The sequence below is a fragment of the Delphinus delphis genome, chromosome 1 (assembly GCF_949987515.2).
Source record: "Delphinus delphis chromosome 1, mDelDel1.2, whole genome shotgun sequence".
Classification (NCBI taxonomy): Eukaryota; Metazoa; Chordata; class Mammalia; order Artiodactyla; family Delphinidae; genus Delphinus; species Delphinus delphis.
In genome coordinates, this window is record NC_082683.1 from 15,776,084 (window position 1) to 15,802,858 (window position 26,775).

At 39.9% G+C, this 26,775-nt stretch overlaps 1 protein-coding gene across 4 annotated transcripts in view; it reads right to left on the reverse strand.

Moving 5' to 3' along the window:
- Positions 1 to 6,145: 6,145 nt before the first annotated feature.
- Positions 6,146 to 26,775, reverse strand: part of HP1BP3 (heterochromatin protein 1 binding protein 3) — a 35,019-nt gene continuing 14,389 nt past the window's right edge. For all 4 annotated transcript variants that reach the window (XM_060015565.1, XM_060015579.1, XM_060015573.1 and 1 more), the window contains 7 exons: positions 26,551 to 26,631; positions 25,150 to 25,304; positions 16,379 to 16,469; positions 11,542 to 11,701; positions 9,780 to 9,891; positions 8,420 to 8,533; positions 6,146 to 7,935 (listed from right to left, as the gene is read on the reverse strand). In XM_060015565.1, coding sequence (XP_059871548.1) covers positions 7,641 to 7,935; positions 8,420 to 8,533; positions 9,780 to 9,891; positions 11,542 to 11,701; positions 16,379 to 16,469; positions 25,150 to 25,304; positions 26,551 to 26,631 — 1,008 coding nt within the window. In that variant the 3' untranslated portion in view covers positions 6,146 to 7,640. The remainder of the gene's footprint in view (positions 7,936 to 8,419; positions 8,534 to 9,779; positions 9,892 to 11,541; positions 11,702 to 16,378; positions 16,470 to 25,149; positions 25,305 to 26,550; positions 26,632 to 26,775) is intronic.

A 26,775-nucleotide genomic window follows, 5' to 3' on the forward strand; every position in this document is an offset into this window, starting at 1 on the left:
GGTGTGTCCTAATGGCTATCCCTGCAACTTACCCCCCGCCCCCAACGTCTTGCACACCCCCTCAAGTAAGTGACCTAGAACAGAATTTTTTTTTTTTTAATTCTAAGATATGTTATGGGCTGAACTGTGTCCTTTCTCCCCAAATTAATATGTTGGAGTCCTAACACCTAGTACCTCAGAGCATGACTGTATTTAGAGATAGGGTCTATAAAGAGGTAATTACATTAAAATGAGGTTATTAGGGTGGGCACTGATCCTATATGACTGGTATGCTTATAAGAAGAGGAAATTTGGACACAGACACACAGAAGGAAGATAAGGTGCCTGCAGGGAGAAGACAGCCAACCACAAGCCAAGGAGAGAGGCCGGGAGCAGATCCTTCCCTCCGCCCTCGGAAGGCGCTAACCCTACGGACACCTTTATCTTGGACTTCTAGACTCCAGAACTAAGAAAATCAATTGCTGTTCAAGCGCCCTGTCTGTGGTATTTTGTTACGGGCCAAGGAGACAAATACAGTGATTAAAATAAGATTCCTTTTCATTCATTCACAAAGCAGACCAGACCACAACATTCTACAGCCAGATCCTCTCTCTTTCCGGTGTTTTCTGGGTGGCAGGAAGTGTGGAGGTTACAGGATCAGAGAAATGTTACCTAATCTAGTTCGACTCTCGTTTCCAGTTGAGAACCAGAAGGTTCTGTGGCTTGCCTGAAGTTTCAGTCTTAGTTCCAAAGGGGCACAGAATGCAGGCACCTCCACCCACACTCTCTGTCACGGTTAGGGCAGTGCTTTTGGAGAAGAGGGAACGGGCACTCCCTGGGGATCACCTGTAGAGCCTCAGTGCCGCCGCTGCTTTATTTCTAGGAAATCTTGTTTTATCTTAGTGACTATTGTGGACTTTGTTCTTCCTTCTACTTCTTTTGATATTAACATAAAGCACTGCCCCCAATACTATGGAATAAAATGAATGCCCCAGAAATAGGTATTTAATCTTGTTGCTACCTGTACCCCATTTGAGAAGAAGGGGAACAAGGAATAGTTCTAGTACTTTTCCAACTTAAAAGTACAGGTTTAAAGAGGACCCCTCCCCAGAAACACTCGTTAGAGGCTTTGTTGTCAGACAGGAGTCTAGGGGTGCATTTCAGAAAGTGAAGAAAGGCAGGTAATATCAAATACTATCCAAAATAACGTCTATGTTGAAAACATAAGGTGGTAATAATATTTAATGGAGATTTTAAAAAGATTGCACATCGAGTAGCTGCAGTTTCTCTGCAGCCCCGCTCTTCATCCACAGCCAGCTAAGGCCCCACGTTTGGCCCAGGTGGCAGCCGATGGCTACCAAGGCCTCTGGTAACCCCAGCCTAGAAGGAACTCACTTTTCTCGTCCACCTGGCTGCTCTTCTCTCCTGCTCCCTGGCATCTGTAACTCAAAGCTGTGTTTTTTTCTTGCTCATCTTTTTTATTTTTTGCGGTACGGGGGCCTCTCACTGCTGCGGCCTCTCCCGTTACGGAGCACAGGCTCCGGACGCGCAGGCTCAGCGGCCATGGCTCACGGGCCTAGCCGCTCCGCGGCATGTGGGATCTTCCCGGACCGGGGCACGAACCCGTGTCCCCTGCATCGGCAGGCGGACTCTCAACCACTGTGCCACCAGGGAAGCCCCCTGCTCATCTTTTAACAAGTAAGCTCCTAGTGGTTTAAAAATCTGCTAACTGGAAGAAAAAAATTCTGTTAGGGCTTCCCTGGTGGCGCAGTGGTTGAGAGTCCGCCTGCCGATGCAGGGGACACGGGTTCGTGCCCCGGTCCGGGAAGATCCCACATGCCGCAGAGCGGCTGGGCCCATCGGACACGGGTTCGTGCCCTGGTCCGGGAGGATCCCACATGCCGCGGAGCGGCTGGGCCCGCGAGCCACGGCCGCTGAGCCTGCGCGTCCAGAGCTTATTTTACAGATGAGGAAATCAAGGCTCAGGGAGATTGTCTTAGCCAAGGTCACATAGCTGGTAAGTGATACAGGCCCCAAAGACCACTGTGCAAGATCACAGCTAAAGATGTTATTAGTATGCTGGGCTGAGTCACATACTCTAACCAGAAGTCAATCCCAATTTGGAATTAGTGAAAATGTCTTATTCTACATACCAGCGAATTTAAGTTACAACGTAAGGATTTAGGTTTGACATGAGAAGAATTTCATCAGAGTAAAAGTTCTTAAACAGTAAAATGGATGAGCAAGGATGTTGTGCAACTCTGGGTTTTAGGAAAAAGAATTATCTGTTGGAATTGGGCGAACAAAGCAGACAGAGATGGTAGGAGAGACCGGATGACTAAGGTTTCTTTCAGAATCAAGGGCAAAGATTTCTATTATTCCAGTTCATGATTACTAAGCCGGTATTATATACAAAAAATTCAGTTGTCAGACAATCCCCGTTCTGGAATTTCTCTTGGTAGCCCTCATGGAATGCAAGTTTACAGTCTATAAAGGGTAAGAGCGCTGCTCAGTTAGCAACATAAAAGTTCTGATAGAAGCTGTGACCCCTGGAGGGAAAGTGCTCACAACTGTCAGCATCCTGTGAACTCAAAGAATCTGCCTGGAATAAGCAAATTGTGAGGAAACCAGAAAGTGTCCCATGGCTAGGATTTGAGAGTGATCAAGTGCCTGCATAGTGTCCTAAAAGAAAAACAAACAAAAGACTACCTTAGGGCAGCCTAGCTAACATTTTCCGGTAATCCAAGATCTAATTTTAATAGTTCTTACCAAACTTCTTAAGACAAAAGTCACACTGACTCCTAATTAGCAAATTTAATAATTTAATCTCATTTCCAAATCCTCTGCACTCTTAAATCCTTTCTTTTCCATGAATAGAACACAGAGTCATTGTGCTGTAAGATAAAGGGAGAATTCAGAAGCCTGAAAAATTGTCAAGGGGAGACAATGGAGCAGAGCAGCTAGAGATGGCTCTGCATTCAGAGTGCCTGGGTTTAATTCTGTCTTTGCCACTTACTGTGTCCTGAGGCAAGTTTCTCAGCCTCACTCTGTGCCTGAGTTTTCCCTTCTGTAAAATGGGGATAATAAACAATGACCATTTCATAGGGTTGCTAGGGTTAAACAAGGCTAATGTATGTACAGAGCCTGTCACATGGAAAAAATTCATTTAGTGTTAGCTATTATTGTCACTATTATTATTTAAGTAATAAGTCAAACTAATAACTACGCTTTGTCAAACATATTCAAGGCCCCCTAGAGAAAGAACTCTTCTCTAATAAGCAAAGATTTAACAGCAAATGGTGTAAATTCTACATTTACATACAATATCAAGAGTTGCAAGTTGTGTGTGTGTGGGGGGGGGGGCTGAGCTGCGGGCATGTGGGATCTTAGTTCCCAGACCAGGGATCGAACCTGCACCCTTGTAGTGGAAGCGCGGAGTCTTAACGACTGGACCGCCATGGAAGTCCCACGAGTTGCAATTTTTGAGGAAAACAGCTTGGGAACATACCTTTAGAAACCTCCTTTGACATACCTGTTGTTGACAAAACAAATTAGAAGCAGTTAAAACTAAGCTAATGAATTTAAATAAAGGCAGAAAATTACTCCAACAGAAAAAAAAAAGCCTTCAAAGTTAAGAATCTTGTGGAAATTATAGAAAGAATACAGTAATAAAGATGGTAGAGGGGCTTCCATGGTGGTGCAGTGGTTCAGAATCTGCCTGCCAATGCAGGGGACACGGGTTCGAGCCCTGGTCTGGGAAGATCCCACATGACGCGGAGCAACTAGCCCCGTGAGCCACAATTACTGAGCCTGCGCATCTGGAGCCTGTGCTCCGCAACAAGTGAGGCCATGATAGTGAGAGGCCCGCGCACCGCGATGAGGAGTGGCCTCCGCTTGCCGCAACTAGAGACAGCCCTCGCACAGAAACAAAGACCCAACACAGCCATAAATAAATAAAAAAATAAAAATAAAAAAAAGATAGTAGAGATTAGTTTCTTAAAAAAGGAAAACTCAGCACAGCTGAGGGATGCCGTTTAGCATCTCCTGGCTTCCAAGCACGTGTTCATCAAGGAGTTTCTAAGCCAAGAGCCTCAACAGTTCTAGCTCTTCAGCTTCACCTCTGCAGAACTGAGTGACCATCCGTTTTACCACAGAAATGCAAAGCAACTCTACACGCTGGAAAGTAATGTCAGTCAGAACCCCTGACTGGGGGAAACAATTTAATAATGGTCTTTATCCAATTAAGAATAGACTTTCTCTTCATGGATAAGATTAGAACTTTTGCTTAACCCAAAGAACTGTGATTTATCAGGTTCCAAAGATAAGAAACTTCAACTATAATCCTAAATTTTTGGATTAAGGTTTTAGTTGGCTAAGTACAGCAGTTCACGTGTAAGGCTGGCTTAACCTCTTTCTCCTGACAGATCAGGATGGCAAGGGAATCTCGGCCTGAACAAGAATAACTTCTTAGGTTCTTTAAAGTAGGTATAAGGGGACTTCCCTGGTGGCACAGTGGTTAAGAATCTGCCTGCCAATGCAGGGGACAAGGGTTCGATCCCTGGTCCGGGAAGATCCCACATGCTGCGGAGCAACTAAGCCTGTACACCACAACTACTGAGCCTGTGCTCTAGAACCCGCGAGCCACAACTACTGAGCCCACATGCCACAACTACTGAAGCCCGTGCGCCTAGAGCCCATGCTCCGCAACAAGAAGCCACTGCAATGAGAAGCCCGCACAACACAATGAAGAGTAGCCCCTGCTCACCACAACTAGAGAAAGCCCGTGCACAGCAACGAAGACCCAAAGCAGCCAAAAATAAATAAATTTAAAAAAAAATTAAAAAATAAAGCAGGTGTAAGGATAGGTTAGCAAGCCTATCCTGGGGCTGACAAAATTTTATAAAAGAGCAACAATGGAAAAAACATCAGAGGTATTAGTATATTACCTAGCTCTTGTTTCCAAGTAATTTTCCTGTTAGTTACAGACAATAGACATGACTGGACCAGGTCTCCTTTAGTTAAATCTGCGTGGATGGTTAGGATAGATTTCGGTGTTGAATGCTTTTGTCACATTACTAAGGAAAGGACTCCACCCTTCCTGCAATGGTATATCTCTTCTTTCTCATTTGAGCTTTAAGAAGCCAACAATCTCTCTCCCAGCACTTTGTGAGATTCATTTATCAAAGGCAGTTTGTAGGTGGTTTAAGGACATATGAAACACTGTAGCTGAGCTCACTAAAAGCCACTAACAGAGAGTACTGAAGCCACTGATCCACACGAATAATTGCTGAGTTATCTTTTGCGTTTGCTGTTTTCCTTTCTGTAACATGGAAGTAAAAATTGTGTTCTGCTCCTTGAGAATGGCTGGAAGGGAAATAACCCAAACATCTTTTTGTCTCAACGTCAGGAAGGTGCATGTCTTTGACAAGCTGGGGATTTTCCCTGGAAGAGTGCAACGGCCCTCTTGTCTTTTCCCATGCTGAAAGCAAGGACAGTTTTGTCCTTACCTGAATTCTGTGAATTTAACAGAGTGTCAGGGTAGGAAGGGACCTTAAATGATCTAAGTGTCTCACTCTATGGTGGAGTACCTGATATACAACACAGCCACCAGGTGACTGTTCAGGCCTTCTTTTTAAAATAAAACAATATCATAAAACACAGAAACCAACCAAAATCCTGCCACTTTTGATTCCAGAAGAGTATTCTTAGCACAGGTTCCTAACAACTGTACTATTAAGAATTATTACCTGCTAAATAGCATAACAGAAAATTAGAATTACTTTTAGAATTAGGTCTCTAGGGTTTATCAATTCTTTTGCAGTGCTGTATTTTTCTAGTCCAAGGACATGTGTAGACATTAATCATGAAAAACTGGAATTTATGATCTTGAAAACAAGGACCTTAATAAAATACAAAATGATTTTTAAAAATCTCTTATGCATTAAATAATCAGGTTCAATGTAGTTAGAAACATTTACCATCCATATAAAAATTCAAAAAGCAAATAAACTGGAGCTTGTATTTGAACAGAAAATGGATGGTGGCTAATGCAAGGAGTGGAGTGGCAAAGACTCAAAGTAAGTGCAACACTTACGGCTACTTCAGAGGATAAGGAAAGGCTACTTCCAGGATACTGGAAACTTTTAAATATAAGCTACAGTTCAGCAGCTTTTAAAATTTCATGTTTATTCATATTTTTCAAAATATATGTACATAAAAAAAGGAAGATTTACAACAGGAAAGATTGCCTTACATGCAACACAAATTCCAATGAACTCATGATGGGATCATACATTGATTATGGATCTAATTCAAGCCAATCTTCTCAAGTCCAATTCCCAGCCACATTTCAGGCTGCAGATGGGATCCCAGGAGACAATGCAAATGGAATGAATTAAACAAACATCTTTCGCCTCTGGCAGCACTCAAGGGGCCAGAAGATGTACACCAAAAAGTTTAAGACAATTAAAATGTCAAGTGCCACAGGGAAGATAAATGATAACCAGAAATCAATATTTCTTAGAAAGCTAGTGCTATTTAACACAACTTCACAATACTAAAACAAATACAAATAAGAAAGGGTTAGGTAGTCGGGCTTCATTTGTTTTTTCTTTTCTCTTTTTAAGTAACTCAAAAAGGAAGCCACTTGCTTGTTATCAAAAGTGCTATGGAAAGAAAGGAGGGGAAAAAACCCACAGTTTATTTTAGCAAATTGTATGTTTTTCCACTTAACAATTCTACATTAGTAATGGTATAACTCTCCAATATTTCCTTATAAAAAAGGCAAAGAGGAAGTGACAACTTATGCTCCAAATATTAAAAAATATATTTAAACATTTGATCAAGAAGATTTTATATGTTTTGATTTTTGGTAACACAGGTGACGCCAGAAATCACAAATTCAGTATGTTCCTATATTTCCCCTTCCGTCAAAAAACAAGTGGTGGAGAGATCTTGTGCTTGCTTTTGAGGGAATGCAATGCCCAGGGGTCAATGAAAAATACCTAGGAATTGATCAATGTGAAAAGGGGCCCAAAGGAGTCGTGCATCTTCAGAATTGAATGAGATCATAATGTTTTTGGCCTATTTCCAAAGCTAAGACATCTCTGTGTTTACAGTTGGAGAGAAGGGGCTAGTGGAGTGGTTTTATAAATAAGATTAGTTATTATAGCTATAACTGAAGTCTCCAGGCAGGAGGCGTTATGATTCAGTCAGTGCTATACTGCCTCCTTTTTTACTTCCAGCACCTGACTAGCATCCCATTCTTGATGCTTTCTAACAAATATAAAAATCTTCGCAACCGTTTAGATAAAACTGGAAGAAAAAAAAAAAAAAAAGCCAAAGCTGACCATAAAAAAAGAAAGAGGCTTGGGGTGGGGGGAGAAAAAAGGACAAGTATAGATTATACAGTTCAGGGAAGTCCAGAATTATCACAGAAATTAAAATGACTGGGAGGGAGGGTGCGGGGGGAGGGGCAGGCACCAAGAAGAGCACCTAAAGCTAACAAATGGCTAAACTGGTTTATTTATATTCCCTCCCCATAATGTTCATAGGGGAGGAAAAAAATGTAATTTTAAAAGCATCGAACTAAAACAAATGCACACTGACCTTAGAAAATAAGATTTTGAATTTCATCATGATACCCTTTTTTCCTATAAAATTTACTTTTTTGCTTTGAAAGATTTCTTCATGGTGGATTTGCCCTTGCCAGGCAATTTCACTTCCTTTCTCACACTGGCTGCAGGCTTCTTTGAAGAGCTACCACTAGGTTTTTTGATGACTGGGGGTGAGGGTCTGGCTTTCTTGGCAGGAGTTTTGGCCTTAGGAGGGGCTTTCTTGGGCAGGGGCCTAGCTTTCCCTCGCTGGGCAGCTGGGACTTTAGGTGCAGGCTTGGACCCTCTCTGCTTCATGGATGCAGCCTTCCCTGGCGACTTGGCTGGGGTTTTCTTCTGCAACCTGTGAGAACCAAAGAGCAAAGGCAATTACTTAGTACTTGAAAGATTCACTTCACCAGGATGACCAGATACTTTGCCAAAAAAGAAATAGCAAAGGTAGAAGTCACCTAGGTTAAGAAGAGGAATGTGGGTTATTACTTTTTACCTAAAGGCTTTACTAAAATTGTATAAAAACTCAACCAATTCCTGAAGTCTACACATAATTCCATGTTTTTCCTAGAAAAACATGGAATTCTTTTTCTTCAAATAACCAAACTATGGACACACACACACACACACACACACACACACACAGGTTTGACCAAAGAGTTATTACATATTCACAGTGTTTCACAAGTTTAGAGCCTCTAAATGCTCAAGAACAAGACAAATTCAAATGTTACACAAAGAATCTGAGAAGGATCCTGAACTGTCAACACACTTTTCACAGCCTCTCCTAGTGCGGTCATTTTCAGCTCTAAGAAGGGTTTTCCACATGTCCCCACCTTCTCTTAGGTGGTGGCTCTTCATCCTCAGAGTCCTCCTCTGATGACTCATCTTCATCTTCATCCTCATCTTTAGAATCATCTGGCTCTTTCTTTGGAAACAGAACTCCTGGGCTAGTAAGAAAAAAAAAAGTAAAGAGAAGTCCCATCAGGACAAGGAAAAGAATGTGAACCTAGATATGCTCTTCCCTGAACATAACCCACTTCCTCCCACCCTCCCCAATTATGTCAAGTTAGGTTACAAATATCAGGTACAATTTAACCTATTTTGAACAAACATATGAAGTTATGACAAATCTATAAAAGTCCCAGACCATACCTCATTCCCTTCCTCCCTCCATTTAATAAAACTGATACTTCCATCATTTATTTAGTAAACAATTATTTAAGCTCCTGACATGTGTTTGGCACTGTTATCAGCCACTGAATATATAGCAGTGAATGGTCTATACAGCGGTGAACAGCCTACACAGCAGTATATATTTTCTGCCTTTATGATACTGGCAAAAGACCTCAAAAGTGTCATAAAGCCTGAATCTCTTCAAAGTTTTTGAGAAACTCAGCAAGGATATTCTAAATTTTCTTTGTCCTTAATGGTAGAAAACTTGATCCCACTGATTAATAAGTCCTTAAATTATAACACTGTATGTGCATGATTTTAAGAATATTTAAACATTTGAAAAACTCAAATAATACACATTCAATCAAGTAACACTTATGTTTATGCACAAAGAACAACGTAAGCAAGCTACACTACACTGCTGAAACAGGTTTCAGTGGTACATGTCATGGCACTTTATTAGAAACGAAAGTGTAAGAAGGTGAAAGCATGGGTACGCAGAAAAATGCTTGGTCCATAGGAGGTGCTCAATACATTTTTTTTGGTTAAATGAATAAATATGTATAAGAGACAAGTTTTCAAACAAACAGCCTTGTCTCTATAGTATGAAGAGGCAGATTAGGATTCTTAGAAGTAGCCAGTGCTCTCCCTACTTGGTGCTGGACCATTAAAACATACATAATCCTCTAATAATCTTCCTGTCATTACCATGTACTTTATTCTTTATTAGAAGGAATGAACATCTAAATGACTGGCCAAGAATCTCAAAGAAAATTCAATGCTTGATTTCAGGAATACGCGCCTAACAGTAAGTTCCAGCAGGATAGCCCCAATCCCCCTATTCTTATATGAAAACCTTCAGCTCTAAAACAATACTGCCTTAAGTAGTCTTTATTTTCAAGTATATTCAGTTCAGTATAACAACAATAAGGGCAAAATAAGTTAAGCCAAACCTGTAATCTGGAGTCAGATTTTAAATTTGCAATGACCAATACTTCACATTATGGGCTAGGTGCTTACCTGGGGTAATAGGGAAAACAGAGCTGGAAGGTGCCACTGAATCCTTTACCAGAGATCTGTTCCATCCACCCATTCTTTTCGCATCTCTGTAGGGTTTTCTTCAGCAAATGCACTGAACAATAAATTCAGAAATGAAGAAAGTACTTATTTATTCAGATTTGATAATTCCCTCAACCACAATCAGTTATACATCAATTTATTGTCCTGACATGTGCTAAGTGAATCCCTTGTGGTCATAGGGATTTTTACCTAATTCACTAAATTATTATTAAGTGTCCATAAATTTGGAAAGAGTTAAATTATGATGGGAAGAGACTTTACAGACCATTGTGTCAAATTCCTCATTGCACAGAAAGTGGAATAGTAGCCAAGGGTGGCTAATGACTTGCCCTACAGTCATACATAAATGGTTAATAGCCAACTTAAAACTCAACCTCTCATTTCTATTCATTCGAACATCTACTGAGTGCCTGTAAGTACTGATAAGCATTTAGAAGGATATCTATAAAGAGAAAACCAATTTCTCAAGAATCAGCAAACAGTAACAAAACACTATCATGGCTCCCAAAGGCCTCACCAGTTCTCATCTTTCATATAAAAACACATAAAAATACACTTTACTGTGATTCAGTGTCCAAATAAATAGCTGCCACAATTATTAGTGACACTGAAAAGGTTAATAACCAAATTCATCTTCTAACACTTGGTCAAAAGAGAAAACCACAGAATAATCTACAGGGACAATATGCACAATTAATCACAGTATACATCTTAAGTAAAGAAAGAGAAAAAACAGCCATACAAGGGCTTCCCTGGTGCCGCAGTGGTTAAGAATCCACCTGCCAATGCAGGGGACACAGGTTTGAGTCCTGGTCCAGGAAGATCCCACATGCCGTGGAGCAACTAAGCCCGTGCACCACACCACCACAACTACTAAGCCTGTGCTCTAGAGCCCGCGAGCCACAACTACTGAAGTCCGCACGCTTAGAGCCCATGCCCTGCAACGAGAGAAGTCACCGCAGTGAGAAGCCCATGCACCGCAACCAAGAGCAGCCGCTGCTCGCTGCAACTAGAGAAAGCCTGCGTGCAGCAACAAAGACCCAATGCAGCCAGAAATAAATAAATTTATTAAAAAAAAAGACTTCAAAATTAGCTTTTCATCTAAAACAATATATTCTAGTTTGTATTTTCTGTTACTTAATTTTCATATTCCTCACCCTACATCATTGTGCCTACTCTCACAGTTCACTGAGAAAATATACACTCACTAATCTGTATGTGATAATGCTGCTACGGCAAGGTTTCTAATCTCAAATCACCACCTGACAGGGTAAATATACTTTACTGAAAAAAAGTATTTTCTGTTTAGGGCTTAAGTCAATAAGAAATAACCTAAGTGGTAAGTATTTTAAAACAATGGCTTGGTTTCAGGGTGATATTAGATGTTCTGGTAAACATTCAGAAGTAGGTGAAAAGATACTATACTTGAGAGGTGTTTCGAACCTAGAAATTTGTCTCTATTATAATAAAAATAAATATCAGAAAAATATAGCAAAGTAAAATCAAATTCTGATCCTCAGCAGACACTAAATCAAGGATAAGTCTTGATTCTTTTTTGGTAAATAATAAAGTTTGTAAAGTTGTTCCCTCTTGGTTTTCAGTCAGTAGTTAGTGCTTTTTCATTAACAGCATGATCTCTAGGGATCCTTTCACAAGACAATCCCCTGGTTCCCCGTTAAATGTGCTCACCCCTGAGTCTTACTTTGATAGTTAGAATTGGTCCCTGGGTGGTTCTCCAGGACATACTTCTTCAGAGCAGTGGTGGAGCAGGTCTTCGGCTCATTCATGGCAGCAATTGCAGACAAGATGGCATATTCCATCAGGCTTCCACCAAGCAGGGGTTTCTCCCCTGATTTCTTCAGCTGTTTTCCAAGGAGGAAGAGAAAAGCATCAAGACAACACTCTCCCAAAGCAGGTCAAGACAAGACTCCTCTGCACCAGGTGGGTCGGAGTTCCTGCATTAGCACAGATATGTTTTACAATAAATTGTCAGGTTAGGGACTTTCTCTTCCCACTCTTCAGGTATTCAACCTAACTGAGGAGTCCCAACCCTCCTAGGGATATTTTCTCCTTCTATCCACCCCTCCATCCAACTGAAAATAGCAAAAGCCAACCTAACCCAAAGAGAGTGACAGCTCTACTCCAATAAGGAGGTTAACTTGTTATGACCCCAATAAATTAACACTTTTGAGAATACTTCCTTTTTTCTGAATCTGAAAAATGGAGTATTTATAAAAATAATAGCCTTTTTAATCCTGTAAGGAAAATGGCAACGGAAAAGTCTGATAAATATTTAGGGTATCATACAAAAGAAAATTATATAACATACTTCAAGGACAAAAGTCTGGGGAACAAAGGTTAGCACCAATAAGCAAAAAGGTTAAAGGACAAACTGAGGTATGGTCTACAATAGTGAGTCTCAAAAGAAAGGTCCACAAACCCCCTGGGGTTCCTGAGATCCCTTCAGAGGACCTGCAAGGTTAAAACTATTTTCATAATAATACTAAGATATGATTTGCCTTTTTCACTGTGATGACATTTGCACTAATGGTGGAAAAACAATGATGGGTAAAACCGCTGCTACCTGTGGAGGCACAGAAATGTACCAGTATTTACTGCATTCTTTACTGCTATACGCTTATGGTTAAAAGAAAAAAAAACCAAAAAAAAACCCAGTTTCACTTAGGAATGTCCTTGATATAAAAATGATTTTATTAAATCTCAACTCCAATGCATGTTTTTTTGATACTTTGATGGGGCAAAGTGAGAAGAATTTATAAAGCATGTCAGCTGCATCTGGAGGGATGGTGGTAGTCTCAAGGAAAAGCACCTAGTGATTGAGTTGTGAGCTGAATTTTTCATGGAATATCCTTTTTATTTGAAGGAACAATTAACAGATAAACTATGGTTAATCAGACTTGGGTATCTGGTAGTCATTTCCTTGAAAATGAATTAAGTGAGCCTGTCATATCAAGGAAAACAACTAAGAGTATTTGTTGCCAATGATAAGTTCAACTTTTCAAGAGAGAATTTAAATTGTGGAAAACTTGTATCTACCATCACGAGCACAATAATTTCCCAATACTTCAACGTTGTTCTGATGAGATCAGTGGGTGATATTAATGAACATGATTTTTGTTACTGTTGGATGAAATGTGCCAATATTTTAAAAACTGCATAATTCAATGAACTACTATTCTTCAAATGACCAAGTTATAAAATTATGGTTAAAAGATACACTCAAAGTTCAAGACAGACCACAGGATTTTAAGGTAACAGAGTACAACAAGTTCATTGATAAGGTTTCAGGTTCCACATGGCACCTTTAACATACTTTAATACCACAAAATCAATGAATGTAATATCATATTAACAGAATAAAGGACAAAAGCCATATGATCATCTCAAGAGTTTTAGAAAAGGCATTTGACAAATCCAACAGCCATTCATAATAAACTTCCAACAAACCAGTAACGGAAGAGAACTTTCTCAATCTGATAATAGGCATCTATGAAAAACCCACAGTTTTAACGGTGAAAGAATGAATGTTTTCCCTTTAAGATGGGTAAAAAGACGAAGACATCTACTCTCATCACTGCACTGGAGGTTCTATCCAGTGCAATCAGGCATGGAGGGAAAAAAATAAAAAATAAAAAGACATCCAGATTGGAAAGGAAGAAGTAAAATGGTCTATTTGCAGATGACATTATCCTGTATGTAGAAAATTCTAGGGAATCCACCCCAAAATCCCAAGGAACCTACAAAAAAACTCTAGAACTGGGCTTCCCTGGTGGCACAGTGGTTAAGAATCTGCCTGCTAATGCAGGGGACACGGGTTCGAGCCCTGGTCCAGGAGGATCCCACATGCCACGGAGCAACTAAGCCCGTGCACCACAACTACTGAAGCCCGTGCGCCTAGAGCCCGTGCTCCACAACAAGAGAAGCCACCCCAATGAGAAGCCTGTGCACCACAAAGAGGAGTAGCCCCCGCTCACCATAACTAGAGAAAGTCCGCATGCAGCAATGAAGCCGCAAAGCAGTCAAAAATAAAATAAAAGTTAAAAAAAAATTTATAGAAAAAAACACTCTAGAACTAGTAAATGAGTTCAGCAAGTCGCAGGATACAAGATCAAAAGACAAACCAACTGTATTTCTATAGGCTAGCAATGAGCAATCTGAAAATGAAAATTCCATTCACAATAGCATGGAAAAAGAGTAAAATATTTAGGAACAAATTTAACAAAAGAAATATAAGAACTGTACACTGAAAACTACAAAACACTGCTGAGAGAAGTTAAAGATCTAAATAAATGAAGAGACAGTGAATGTCCATGGATAGGAAAACTCAACATTGTAAAGACAGTGATTCTTCCCAAATGGATCTATAGGCTCAATGCAATCTCTACCAAAATCCTAGCTGGAGTTTTTGTGAAAATTGACAAGTGAATCCTAAAATTCACACGGAAATGCACAAGATCCAGAATAGTCAAAATACTGTTGAAAAAGAAAAAGTCGAGGACTTATATTTCCCAACTTCAAAACTTACTACAAAGCTACAGTCATCAAGACAGTGTGATCGTGGCATGAGGATTCACACACAGATCAACGGAACAGAACTGAATCCAGAAATAAACCCTTACACTCATGGTCAATTAAGTTTTGATAAAGGTACGAAGGCAACTCAGTGAGAAAGGGACAGTCTTTTCAATAAATGGTTTTGGGACAATTGGATGTCCACATGCAAAAACATGAATTTATAACCCCTACCTCACACCACAAACAAAACAACTCAAAACGAATCACAGACCTAAATGTAAGAGCTAAAGCCATAAAACTCTTAAAAGAAATATAGGAGTAAATCTTCCTGATCTTAAGCTAGGCAATAATTTATTAGATATGTCACCAATAATACAAGCAATTAAAAAAAATGATAAACTGGACTTCATCAAAATTAAACACTTGTGCTTCAAAAGGCACCATTAAGAAAGTGAAAGCATGGGTTTAGGAGAAAATATTTGCAAATCGTATATCTGATAAGGAACTTGTATCTAGTTATATAACTCATAACTCAATAATAAAACAAATAGCTCAATTTTAAAAATAGACCAAGGATCTGAATAGACATTTACCGAAGAAGATAAATAAATGTCCATTAAGCACATGAAAAAATGGTCAACATCAGCAGTCTTAGGGGAATGCCAAACAAAACCATGAGACACCACTTTGTATTCACTAGTATGGCTATAATTTAAAAAAGACAATAAACGTGTTGGCAAAGGAGAAACTGGAACCCTTACACATACATTGTTGGTGGGAATGCAAAATGATGCAGCCACTTGGGCAGTTTCTTAAAACAAATTTACCATATAGTCCAGGCAGTCCACACTCCTACTTATATACCCGAGGGAAATAAAAATGTATATCCGCACAAAGAATTGGACATAAATGTTCACAGGCAACATTAACCATAATAGCTAAAAAGTGGAAATAACCCAACTTGTGAATGGATAAACGAAGTGTGTCAGATCCATACAGTGGAATACTATTTGGCAATAAAAGGAATGAAAGTACTGGTTCATGCTACAACATGGATAAACCTAAAAAAACATTATGCTAAGTGAAAGCCGTCAGACACAAAAGACCACATAATGTATGATTTTATCTACATGAAATATGCAAAAAGGCAAATCTATACAGAGAAAAAAATAGATCAACAGGTTGGATGGGGATGGGAACAGGGAGTGATGCAAACGGGCCCAAGAGATCTTTTTTGGGTGATGGAAATGCTCTAAAATTGGACGGTGGTGATGGTTATACAACACTGTAAATCTACTAAGAATCACTGAATTATACATTGTAACATAAAATGATTGTATCTTATGGTGTATAAATCATACTTCAATAAAGCTATTACAAAATACTTTCATTTGTTGAGTTTTGGTATATACTATCAACGAATAGTATCAACCTCTACCTGAAAATTATCTTAAAATACTCCACATTTATCTAACTGTACTCCTGTGTGAGCTGGATTTTCTTCATAGATGTAACCCAGAATATATTAAAACAGATACCAGCTGTCTTCTATTAAGCTAGACAGTAAAGACTTGTAAAGATATAATAGACAGTAACCCTCTTCTCATTAAAATTTTTTTTATTCTGGGAAATACAGGGTTTTTTTTGGTCGTGCCATGTGGCATATGCAGAATCTTAGTTCCCTGACCAGGGATCAAACCCGTATCCCCTGCATTGGGAGCACAGAGGCTTAACCACTGGACCTCCAGGGAAGTCCCATGGGAAATACAGTTTTCATAAAAAGTGTTATTTATGTTACATGCAATGGGTTTATTATTGTTTTAATGAATTAATATTTAAAATTTTCCTCAGTTGTAATTTCTAATATGGTAAATATTGATATGTACAACCCACATAAACAAAACCTCTTGGGGCCCTCAATACATTTTTGGAGTATAAGGAGGTCCTGAAACCACAACTTTTGAGAACTACTTCTCTACAACCAAGCCTTTTTAGCCTCTAACCTGGAATGTCCCAGAAGCACCTTTGCCAGTTATTTGTTCTAACTGGCCTCTCTCTACTGCTCTCTGCAGAGCATTCTTCAACAGCTGAGGCCTGCAGAGAAAACATAAAATAACAATAAATATATTAATGAAGGTAAGATTTGAAGAAAACAGAACCAGGGTTATTCTAAAGAACTAAAGTTCTGATTCCTATTATATGTGTAGTACTTTGTTAAAACAGTGAAGTAATAAATTGTTGGCACCCTTAATAAGTGGTATTTCTTTTTTCTTCAAGCAAAGAAGCTAAGTCATTACCTGTACATACAGAACCATGAACCATACAGAACCAATTTCCAACTTGCCAGGGCACCCCAAAAGCCTCTTTTTTACCATCAGACTACAATAGCAACCAAACTTTGTAATCAAGCAAAGAATGGATATCTTTAAAGTCCCATCTAATTCTGATATTCTCTGCTGCAAAATTCCTGATTTTTTTAAAAGTATATACACATTAACAAAAAATGGAGTTGTTTCTTACAAACCGGTATCTAAGGTCAGCCTAATAAAACACATTCCATGAGAAAGAAAATAGGTTGTTTTTAACATAGTATCTCTGCCTTAAGAGGGTTGTATTAAAAAAAGCAAAAACAAAAACAAAAAGCGAGGTCATCAAAACCAAATGGCAAAAAAAAAAAAAAAAAAAAAAAAAACCAAATGGCAGGCAAGAAGAAATTGAATATCATTAAAAACATAAGAACAGGAATTCCCTGGTGGTCCAGTGGTAAAGAATTCGCCTTCCAATGCAGGGGATGCAGGTTTGATCCCTGGTCCAGGAACTAAGATCCCACATACCACAACTAAGCCCAGGTGCCACAACTACTGAGCTTGTGCGCCTCAATGAGAGAGCCCGCGTGCCGCAAACTTCAGAGTCCACAGGCTCTGGAGCCTGCGCGCCACGCTAGAGAGAGAAAACCTGCACATCACTACTAGAGAGAAGCCCGTGTGCTGCAACCAAGGCCCGACACAGCCAAAAAAATAAAATAAAATATTAAAACAAAAACAAAACAGAAACACGTAAGAACAAAGTGTTGAGGCAAGAGCTGCTCTGTCAAGGAGCAATGGTCTGAACGGTGGGTGAAGAATGTCAGGTGCAGGGAGAAATCAATCAAGTTGACTTAGGGCTTAAAGGGGTCTGTGGTATGGAACAAGACAAAATGGAAAGCTATACACTCAGGCCAACAACAGGACATCTGAAGAAAGGGTTAATCGTAACCCAAAAGTTAAGAGATGTGTTTTGCCACACCTCCCCAGAATTACTAGAATAGCACCCAAGGAGCAGAAAATCATGAGACTTCTTTGAAACTTATTACTTGATAAGTTAAGTTGAAAAGATTAACAACTTGGAAGCCCGATGAGGGCCAAACTATTACCACTTGAGGTGTTTGGAGAAGAAATTTTGAATCTTTTCTCCAACCACTAAACATTACAGCCTGAGCTGACACTTGGGGTAGAAGGGTGGAGGGGATCCCCTGTTCTAACAGGATGCTAAAGAGCAGAAACCATGCTGACACTCCAAACGAAGAAACTCCCTCTCCACCAAATCCAAGTATTTCTAAGCCAGTGCTATTCCATTCGGGACAAATATGATTTACGCCATAACCCAAAACACACTCAAAGTCATTCACCCCACAAGTATTTACTGAGTATTTATTATGATTATGCAGGAATAAACACTTAGATCTAGTCACTGAACTCAAGGAATTTAAGAGATGATGAATACATAATAATTATGGTAGAGAATAATAAGGTTCAGGGTTGAAGTATGTGCATAGAGCTTTGGGAACACAATTGAAGGAATGATTTAACTGTCAAACAATTTTACTATTAGTTGCTCTGTAAGTTAGATTCCAATGGAGGATCATACAGCTTAAGTTAAACACTGAAACCCTAGTCTCTTGTATCAAATTAAACAACTAATCAGAGAAGAATCTTCTTTTTTTTTTTTGGCCATGCCGCCATGCTTGCGGGATCCTAGTTCCTCGACCAGGGATGGAACCCAGGCCCTTGGCAGTGAAAGCTTGGAGTCTTAACCACTGGACCGCCAGGGAATTCCGAGAAGAGTCTTCTTAACGAAGGTTCAAATGCTTCCGGAATGAGTTATCAGTTAAATCGGTTCCCGTAACATTTCTGTTTCCTCGGCACTACCGGTCATTACCTTAGCATACACCTTATCCTGGGCCTTTGGAAATCTCACAGTTCTATCACTCACTCCTACCTTCAGGTAAAACCACACTTACCAAGTGCTTCAAAGCTTCTCAGGTTGGCCCTTTCTCTCTCATTAATGTTATAACCTTAGTACAAGCCACCATGGTCTCCCTTCTGGGCACCGTGCTGCTGTTTTCATAGTGCACACCACTATTAGGTCAATAAGCCTATAAAGGCCTCCTTTAATGTGTGACTCAGTTGATCAGGTGTCAGGTCTTAATGCTTCCACCCAGCTTTAAAGCTTTCCATGGCCTGGTGCCAGCCCTTGTTAGTCTAGATCCAGGCAGGCTTCTTTCTGTTCCGCAAAAAGAATGCCAACTCCTGCCTCTGAAACTTTTTCATGAAGCTCCTTTAAGATGCCTTCTCCACTCTATCATCACATCTAAATTCTATACATTCTCTAGACCCATCTCAATGGGATGGGACCCGACTGGATCCTCACCTTGATTGGATGGGGCCCAATGAATCCCCATCTTTTTAACTCACTGCTAACTCCCAAGCACAATTCCTTTTTCTGAAAACTTCTAGTCTGTATCACACCATTCTGTACCTATGACGGTGCTAACTAGGTGCTGCTGTAAATGTTTTACACGTATGGAATAAGCAAGAGAATACAACAACCCCAAGAAACAGGTACTACTATTGCCCATACTTTACTGAATGGGAAAAGTTAAGTGACAGAAAAATTAAGTCATTTCTGCCAGGTCACATAGCCAGGCCGTGGAAGAACCAGGTTATAAACTTGAGCAGTCTGATTCCAGATTTTGCATTTTTACTTACTATGCTAGGTAGGCCTGCACTTTCCAATATAAGACAGCCCTGGACAGTGGAAAAAGCAAGAGGTTATAATGGAAAAATGAAATAAAGTTCTGCTTTCACCAGTGAATAGCCAAGTAACCCAGGGTAAGATTTTTATCAGCAAAATTGAGGAATACCTATTTTTAAAGTCTATTTTGAGAATTACAGAAAACAATGCAAAATAAAATGTTTTTAAAAGCCCTATATAAATTTATTTTATACAATTTGTTTATTATAACACATTTATAACAAATTTTTCTATTTATTGTAACAAGTTTTTCTTTTTAAAAATAAGATGAATAGGCCAGTTTAATTAGAAAGCAGGGAATAGTGAGTGATTGTTGGTGGCTATGTTTTTCAACTGTGGAGAAAGTCTGCACAGAGAGAGAAAAACGAAAGCAATGCACAAAGCGAATGGAAGGTAAGGGAGGGAGTGGCAGGAATCTAAGAGTTACATCAATCTGTTAGAAACGCATGGACAGAATTAAGAAGATCAAAAGACTCTTGAAATTACTTAGAGTTTAAACTGTTAAGAAATTAAGGGATCTCCAGAGAAATTACTATGTTTAGAGAAAAGTATGGGGGTAAAATTGCATCTTGGGCTATGCTCATATTTTGGTATGCACAGAAAGAGAAAAATCAAGAGAATACGATGAAGTTACACCATACACAAGGATCAGACATTAAAATTTGATTTCTACTGTCATATGACAGCATTACCTTTGAGAGCACCTTCTTAGAGGCCAACCCAAAGCCTACGTAAAGCCAACATACCCCATTTTTCTCTAGGGTTGCAAAAAACATTGTTAATAAAGGAGGTGACTTGCATGTTATATAAAAACACTGTCTTTAAACATTAGAATCATATTTAGTATGGTGTGATGCTCATACCATGAGAACCACGTTGGAATTGAGACTCACTAATAATACTAACGTTAGATGAGTTATTATTACGCGCCAGGCACTGTTATTTATTTATTTGGCCGTGCCGGGTCTTAGTTGTGGCACATGGGATTTTTGTTGTGGCATGCAGGATCTTTTTTTTTTTAAGTTGTGGCATGTGGACTCTTAGCTGCAGCAGCATTCGGGATCTAGTTCCCAGACCAGGGATCGAGTTCCGGCCCCCTGCACTGGGAGCGCAGTCTTCACTACTGGACCACCAGGGAAGTCTCAGGCACTGTTCTAAGTGCTTAACACATACTAAGGTTCCTAACAACTCTATGACTTATACACTGTTTATCAATGAGGAAACCAAGACACAAAGAGATAACTCATTCAGAGATATAAAGCCAGAAATGACAGACTCAGGATTTAAACATAAGGGTCGGGTTCCAAGGTCTGTGCTCTTTACCACAATGCTCTACAGCCTCCAGTGTACGGTAGGAGAAATTCATGTCTCATCTCATATGCTCCAGGGCAAAAGTTCCTTGAGTGAAATGGCCAGGTGAAGTGCCCATATTAGTTCACTCATTCAACTAATATTTACTGAGCATGTACTGTGTGCTAGGCTTGGGAAAAACAGAAGTGAACAATATAAAAATCTGCCATTTTGGGCTTCCCTGGTGGTGCAGTGGTTGAGAGTCCGCCTGACGATGCAAGGGACACGGGTTCGTGCCCCGGTCCAGGAAGATCCTACATGCTGCAGAGCAGCTGGGCCCGTGAGCCATGGCTGCTGAGCCTGCGTGACCGGAGCCTATGCTCCGCAACGGGAGAGGCCCGCGTACCGCAAAAAAACAAAAAAAACAAAAAAACACAACTGCCATTTTAATGGGATAAACAGGTAATTTTAAAAAAGGCAAATAAAATACACATTATGTTAGAATATGATGAGTGCTATGGAGAAAAATAAGGCAGAGAAATAGAATTCTGCACGCTGGGAGAGGAGGGAAAGGTTGCAAATGTAAGTTAAATGGTCCTATCAACCAAATGCAATGAGTGGACCATGTTTGGATATTGACTTGAAAAAACCAACTGTAAAAAGTCATTTTGGAGACAACTGAGGACATCTGAACATGGCCTGGGTACTGGATAATGTTAAGGAATTATTAGTTTAGTTAGGAATTAGGTTAGTATGATGGTTATGTTCTCTCTACATTTATGTGTATGTCTGAAAATTTCCAAAATAAAATGTTAAAAAATGGTACGGTAATCAAGGCAGGCGTGTGGTGATGATACGAGAGTAAAAACTTAAAGGAAATGAAAGAGTGAGTAAGGTGGGTTATGGGGGAAAACCACCCAGGCAAAGGGAACAGCAAGTGTGAAGTCTCTCAGGCCAGTAAGGGAGAGAAGAGTAGTAGTAGATTAGGTTGGAGATGCAATGGAAGCATAGTGTCTTGTAGGCCATTTTAAAGACTCTAGCTTTAAACTTTTTAACTGTGAGGTGGTTGGGAAGCCACTGGGAGGTCTGAGCAGCAAGGTGGTATGGTCTAACGTACATTTTATTATTATTATTATTCTTTCTGTGTGTGTGTGTGTGTGGGGTGTGCGGGCCTCTCACTGTTGTGGCCTCTCCCGTTGCGGAGCACAGGCTCCGGACGCGCAGGCTCAGTGGCCATGGCTCACGGGCCCAGCCACTCCGCGGCATGTGGGACCCTCCCGGACCGGGGCACGAACCCGTGTCCCCTGCATCGGTAGGCAGACTCTCAACCACTGCGCCACCAGGGAAGCCCCTAACTTACATTTGAAAAGTCTCACTCTCACTGCTATGTTAAGAACAGACTGAAAGGGAGGGAGCATGGGAGAAGCAGGAGATTATTGCTCTAATGCATGTGAGAGATGATGGTGGCTTCGAAAAGAGTGAAAATAGCGAAGGTAATGAAAAGAGGTCTGTTTACGAATATATTTTAAAGACAAAGTAATTTTTTATAGATTACATTTAGGTGTGAGATAAAGAGACCAAGACAAACCCAAGGTTTTTGGCTTCAGCAACTGAAAAGATGTTATTGCCACTAACTGAGATGAGGGAGGTATGGGAAGTGCAGGGCCTTTCTGGTGGGGCGGGAGAGATGGTGCAGGAGGGACGGGCGAGGGTGGGGTGGGGATCAAGAGTTTAGTTTTGGACATGTGAAATTAGCCGCACAGCGGTGATGTCACACAGGTGTCTGTATATATAAATGTGGGGTTAGGAGGGAGGTATGGGCCAGATTTATATACCTGTATATTAGTACTGTGTAGGTGCTATCTAAAGCTTTGAGAACGCAAAGAAGTACCATTCATTCAAAGTGAATGTGGACAGAAAATACAAGAGGCCTAAGGTCTAGCCATGGGGCACTTGTACGTTAAGGAGGCAGGAGATGGGAAATCAGGAATCCTTAGGAGGCTGAGAAAGAATGGGTGGGTAGTGAAGCTGGAGGTAGATCAGAAAGGTGTGTGTGGTGTTCTGAAAGGCAAGTGAAGAAAGTGTTTCAAGCAGGTGGGAGCCATCAACTGTGTCAAATGCTGTAGAAAGACCAGCAAGTAAGTCAAGGACTATGAACTGACTACTGTAATTTGCAATGTGGAGGCCCTCAGTGACACTGACAGCAAGAAGTATTTCAGGTAAAATGGTGGGGGTAATGTGTGACAAAAGTGGGTTTAAGACAAAGTAGGAGGAGAAAAATTATAGGCAGCAAGTATAGATAGACAACTCATACTTTAAAACTGTACTTTTCTTGTTCTTTTGTTCGGTCAAGCGTTAAGTACGGCTAAACTTTCACGTTAAATATATGTATGGCAGGATTCCACTACAGTCAGTGGTAGAGAAAATCAAAGTAAAGGAAAAAAGAGCTTCAAAGAAAGAAGTTACTATTTAATAAGGTAATAAGAAAAGGTCTTCAAGTTCATCATCATCTATGGGCTGACAACCCACCAATTGTCGGGCAAATTTTGTTTCAACATAAAATGACAACAGGACATGTTCCCAAAGACATGGAGCAAAGTTACAGTGCAATCACCAGCATGTCTCATGTAAGTAAAGTAAAACCGTAAGGAAAGAAAAAAGCTGGGGGAGGATACAGTCTCTAGTCACCAAAAACAGAGTAAAAAGAGGTAAGAGTGAAATGTATTTCCATCTTTAAATACCAAACAATGTGTACTGGACCCAAAGTTATATCTGTGGCTCATAATCAGGGTATAAGAAGCATGAAAAAATCCGGATATTAATTTCAAATTTTCTGCTTCCATGATTCCCCTTTCTTTGGCACTTTCACTAACTGGCCACTCTGAAGACCACTAAGTGCTCTTCTGAGAATGTGGCTTCTGGGCTGAAACCCCTGCAATTCTAACTGTATGCCTCAGTGATCCAAAGTAAATACCAGTACTAAACTATATCAGGACAATGTGCATCCAATACAGAAACTGTCTGTAGAAAGGACTCTGGATTAAACACAATTTCCCAGAAGTCAATATAACAAAGATGTTACACAAACACATTCAAAACACAAACTGTGAATTACAAATCTGAACAATGTGTCTGCATGAATCCACAAGCACATGTGACAATCAGTCTAGATGCTTTTAAGTGGTAATTATTTTACAAATGAATTACTATCAAAATTATCTCAGAATTTTACATTAAATGTTTAAATGATGAAAATATTATGCTATTTCTATGCAGAAGTGCTACAGAAGCCTGAAGTCTCCTATGTTTTCAGTTATACATCTAAATAAAAAATGAGCTACCAACCACCTCATCCCCTATTAGGACGGCTACTATCAAAAAACAAACAAAAAAACACCAGAAATAAGTGTTGGTGAAGATATGGAGAAATCAGAACCCCTGTGCACTGATGGTGGGCATGTAAAATGGTACAGCCACTGTGGAAAACGGTGTGGTGGTTCTTTACATAGTTAAAAATAGAATTATCATATCATCCAGAAATTCTACTTCTGGGTATTTGAAAACAAGGTCTCAAAGAGATATTAGTACACAAATGTTCACAGCAGCATTATTTCACAATAGCTAAAACATGAAAGCAACCCAAGTGTCCAATGACAGATGAAAGGACAAACAAAAGGACAGACAAACGTAGTATATACATACAACAGAATATTATTCAGCCTTAAAAAGAACGGAAATTCTCTAACACGCACAACAACGTGGATGAACCTTAAGGACATTATGCTAAGTGAAATAAGCCAGTCACAAAATATACTGTATGATTCTACTTATATGAGGTATGTACCTAGAGCAGTCAAACATTGTAGAGACCAAGTAGAATGGTGGCTGCTAGGGACTGGGGGATAAGGGGGAACAGGGAATTCTTGTTTAATGGGTACAGAGTTACAGTTTTATAAGATGAAAAGAGTTCTGGAGATGGGTGGTGGCGATGGTAGCACACTATGGAAGTATTTCACACAACTAAACACTGTTACCACTACAAATGGTTAAGAAAGTAAATTTTACATTTATGTGTATTTTATCACAATAAAAAAATTAAAAAAATAATCAGCAGCTGAGAGGACATCGTTTAATTCTGAATATTCTAGTAGCTGACATCATGAAAAGTTACTCTATCCGAGTCTTGTGAAAGTCAACATGCGGTTTGAGTTTCAAAAAGAAACTACATATGGAGATATGAAAAGGAAAATATAATGGGACAAAAAATAAAACCCACAAAAAAAGGTTTTATTCCTAGCTCAACTGGAAGTAATCCTTACTGAATATTTAATCTTTCTCCTTTCTCATGAAAAAGGGGCTAAGGAAGTAATACAGACATCTGTGTTTTAAAGTCCAGGCCTCTGGCTCATACCTGATGTCCACTCTAAGTTTAGGGTAATACTGAGACACGTATTTCCTGATGAGACTGTAGGAAGCTTCTTTAGGTTCACAAAGGCGAGTAAAGGCCAGTGGGAGGATATCCTCCAATTTTACTTGTGGTTCTGGATCCACTGCAGAGCTCCTGTTCTGAAATGTAATATCAAAAATTATCATCATTACAGGATATAGAGTTTTCTTTTCTAATGCTTCTATATTCAACTCAAGGGCTTTCCCAAGCTGACTGCCAAATCAAATAAGCAAAAGAAAACTATTCCTTTTTAGCACATTCAAATAATTCATATCACAGTGGTGTAATGTCACTTGAGTGGCAATTTCTTTGAGATAAAAGTTTCAGGGACTTCCCTGGTGGCGCAGTGGTTAAGAATCAGCCTGCCAATGCAGGGGACACGGGTTCGATCCCGATCCGGGAAGATCCCCCATGTTGCGGAGCAACTAAGCCCGTGCACCACAACTACTGAGCCTGCGCTCTAGAGCCCACGAGCCACAACTACTGAGCCCGCGTGCCACAACTACTGAGCCCGCGTGCCACAACTACTGAAGCCAGCACACCTAGAGCCTGTGCTCCGCAACAAAGAGAAGCCACCGCAATGAGAAGCCCGTGCATCGCAATGAAGAGGAGCCCCCGCTCGCCGCAACTAGGAAAGCCCATGCGCAGCAATGAAGACCCAACGCGGCCAGAGATTTAAAAAAAAAAAAAAAATTGAACTGGGAGAGTTAAAAATATATATAAAAATTAAAAGGTATTAAAAATCTTAATTCATTCTTCAATAACAAAGAATAAAAAGGATCATGCAGCATCAGACAGCACTGTACAAAAAAATTCATTTTCAAAGTTTGAAAACGTTATAAGGAAAGTACAAAAATCTCCAGTGCTGTAACACTGGAGATGTAGAGGAACAGTCATGATTTCAATTACTGACACAGAGGAAATATTATGTATTTCACTTTATTATCGTATACTTTCCATAAATGAAATTATGTGTCTGGAGGAGGGGGAGTGTTAGTGTCTACAAAAAAGAAAAACTGGCTTAAGATATAGTTTTAGGGTCTAATATTGGGTAAACATATACTTGTATGCCTCTTCTAGTTTAAAAGGTATTTCACAAAAAAGCAGTATAACTCATACAGCTGCCCATAGTTCAACAGAGGGCAGTTAGGCCCACGGGCTCCGGGGCTGGGGTGCCTGGAGTCGCACACTGTCCCATCTACTCTCTGGCTGAATCATAATGAGCAAATGAATTATAACCTCTCCAGGCGTTCAGAGAAAGGCTGCATCCTGCACAGTGCACACAGTGAATACTCAGTAAACACTGTATTGTTAGCAGTAGTAATAGTATTACAGTGCTCAATCAAACTGGTACAGACTTCTTACCTTTCTGTTTCTGGACTTCTGAGGTGTTTTTCTTGATTTCTGGACCACAATAAAACTCCCGGAAGCACCTTTTCCTTTTACCTAAAGTAAATTAACTTTAGTTGCAATAACAGGTATTTTTGTTTTAAATTATTCTGGTACTCATATTGATAACTTTATACTAGACTAAGCGAATTACAGGGCATGGTGATGCAAGAACTAATGTAAAGCGCTGCTGAACTCTTC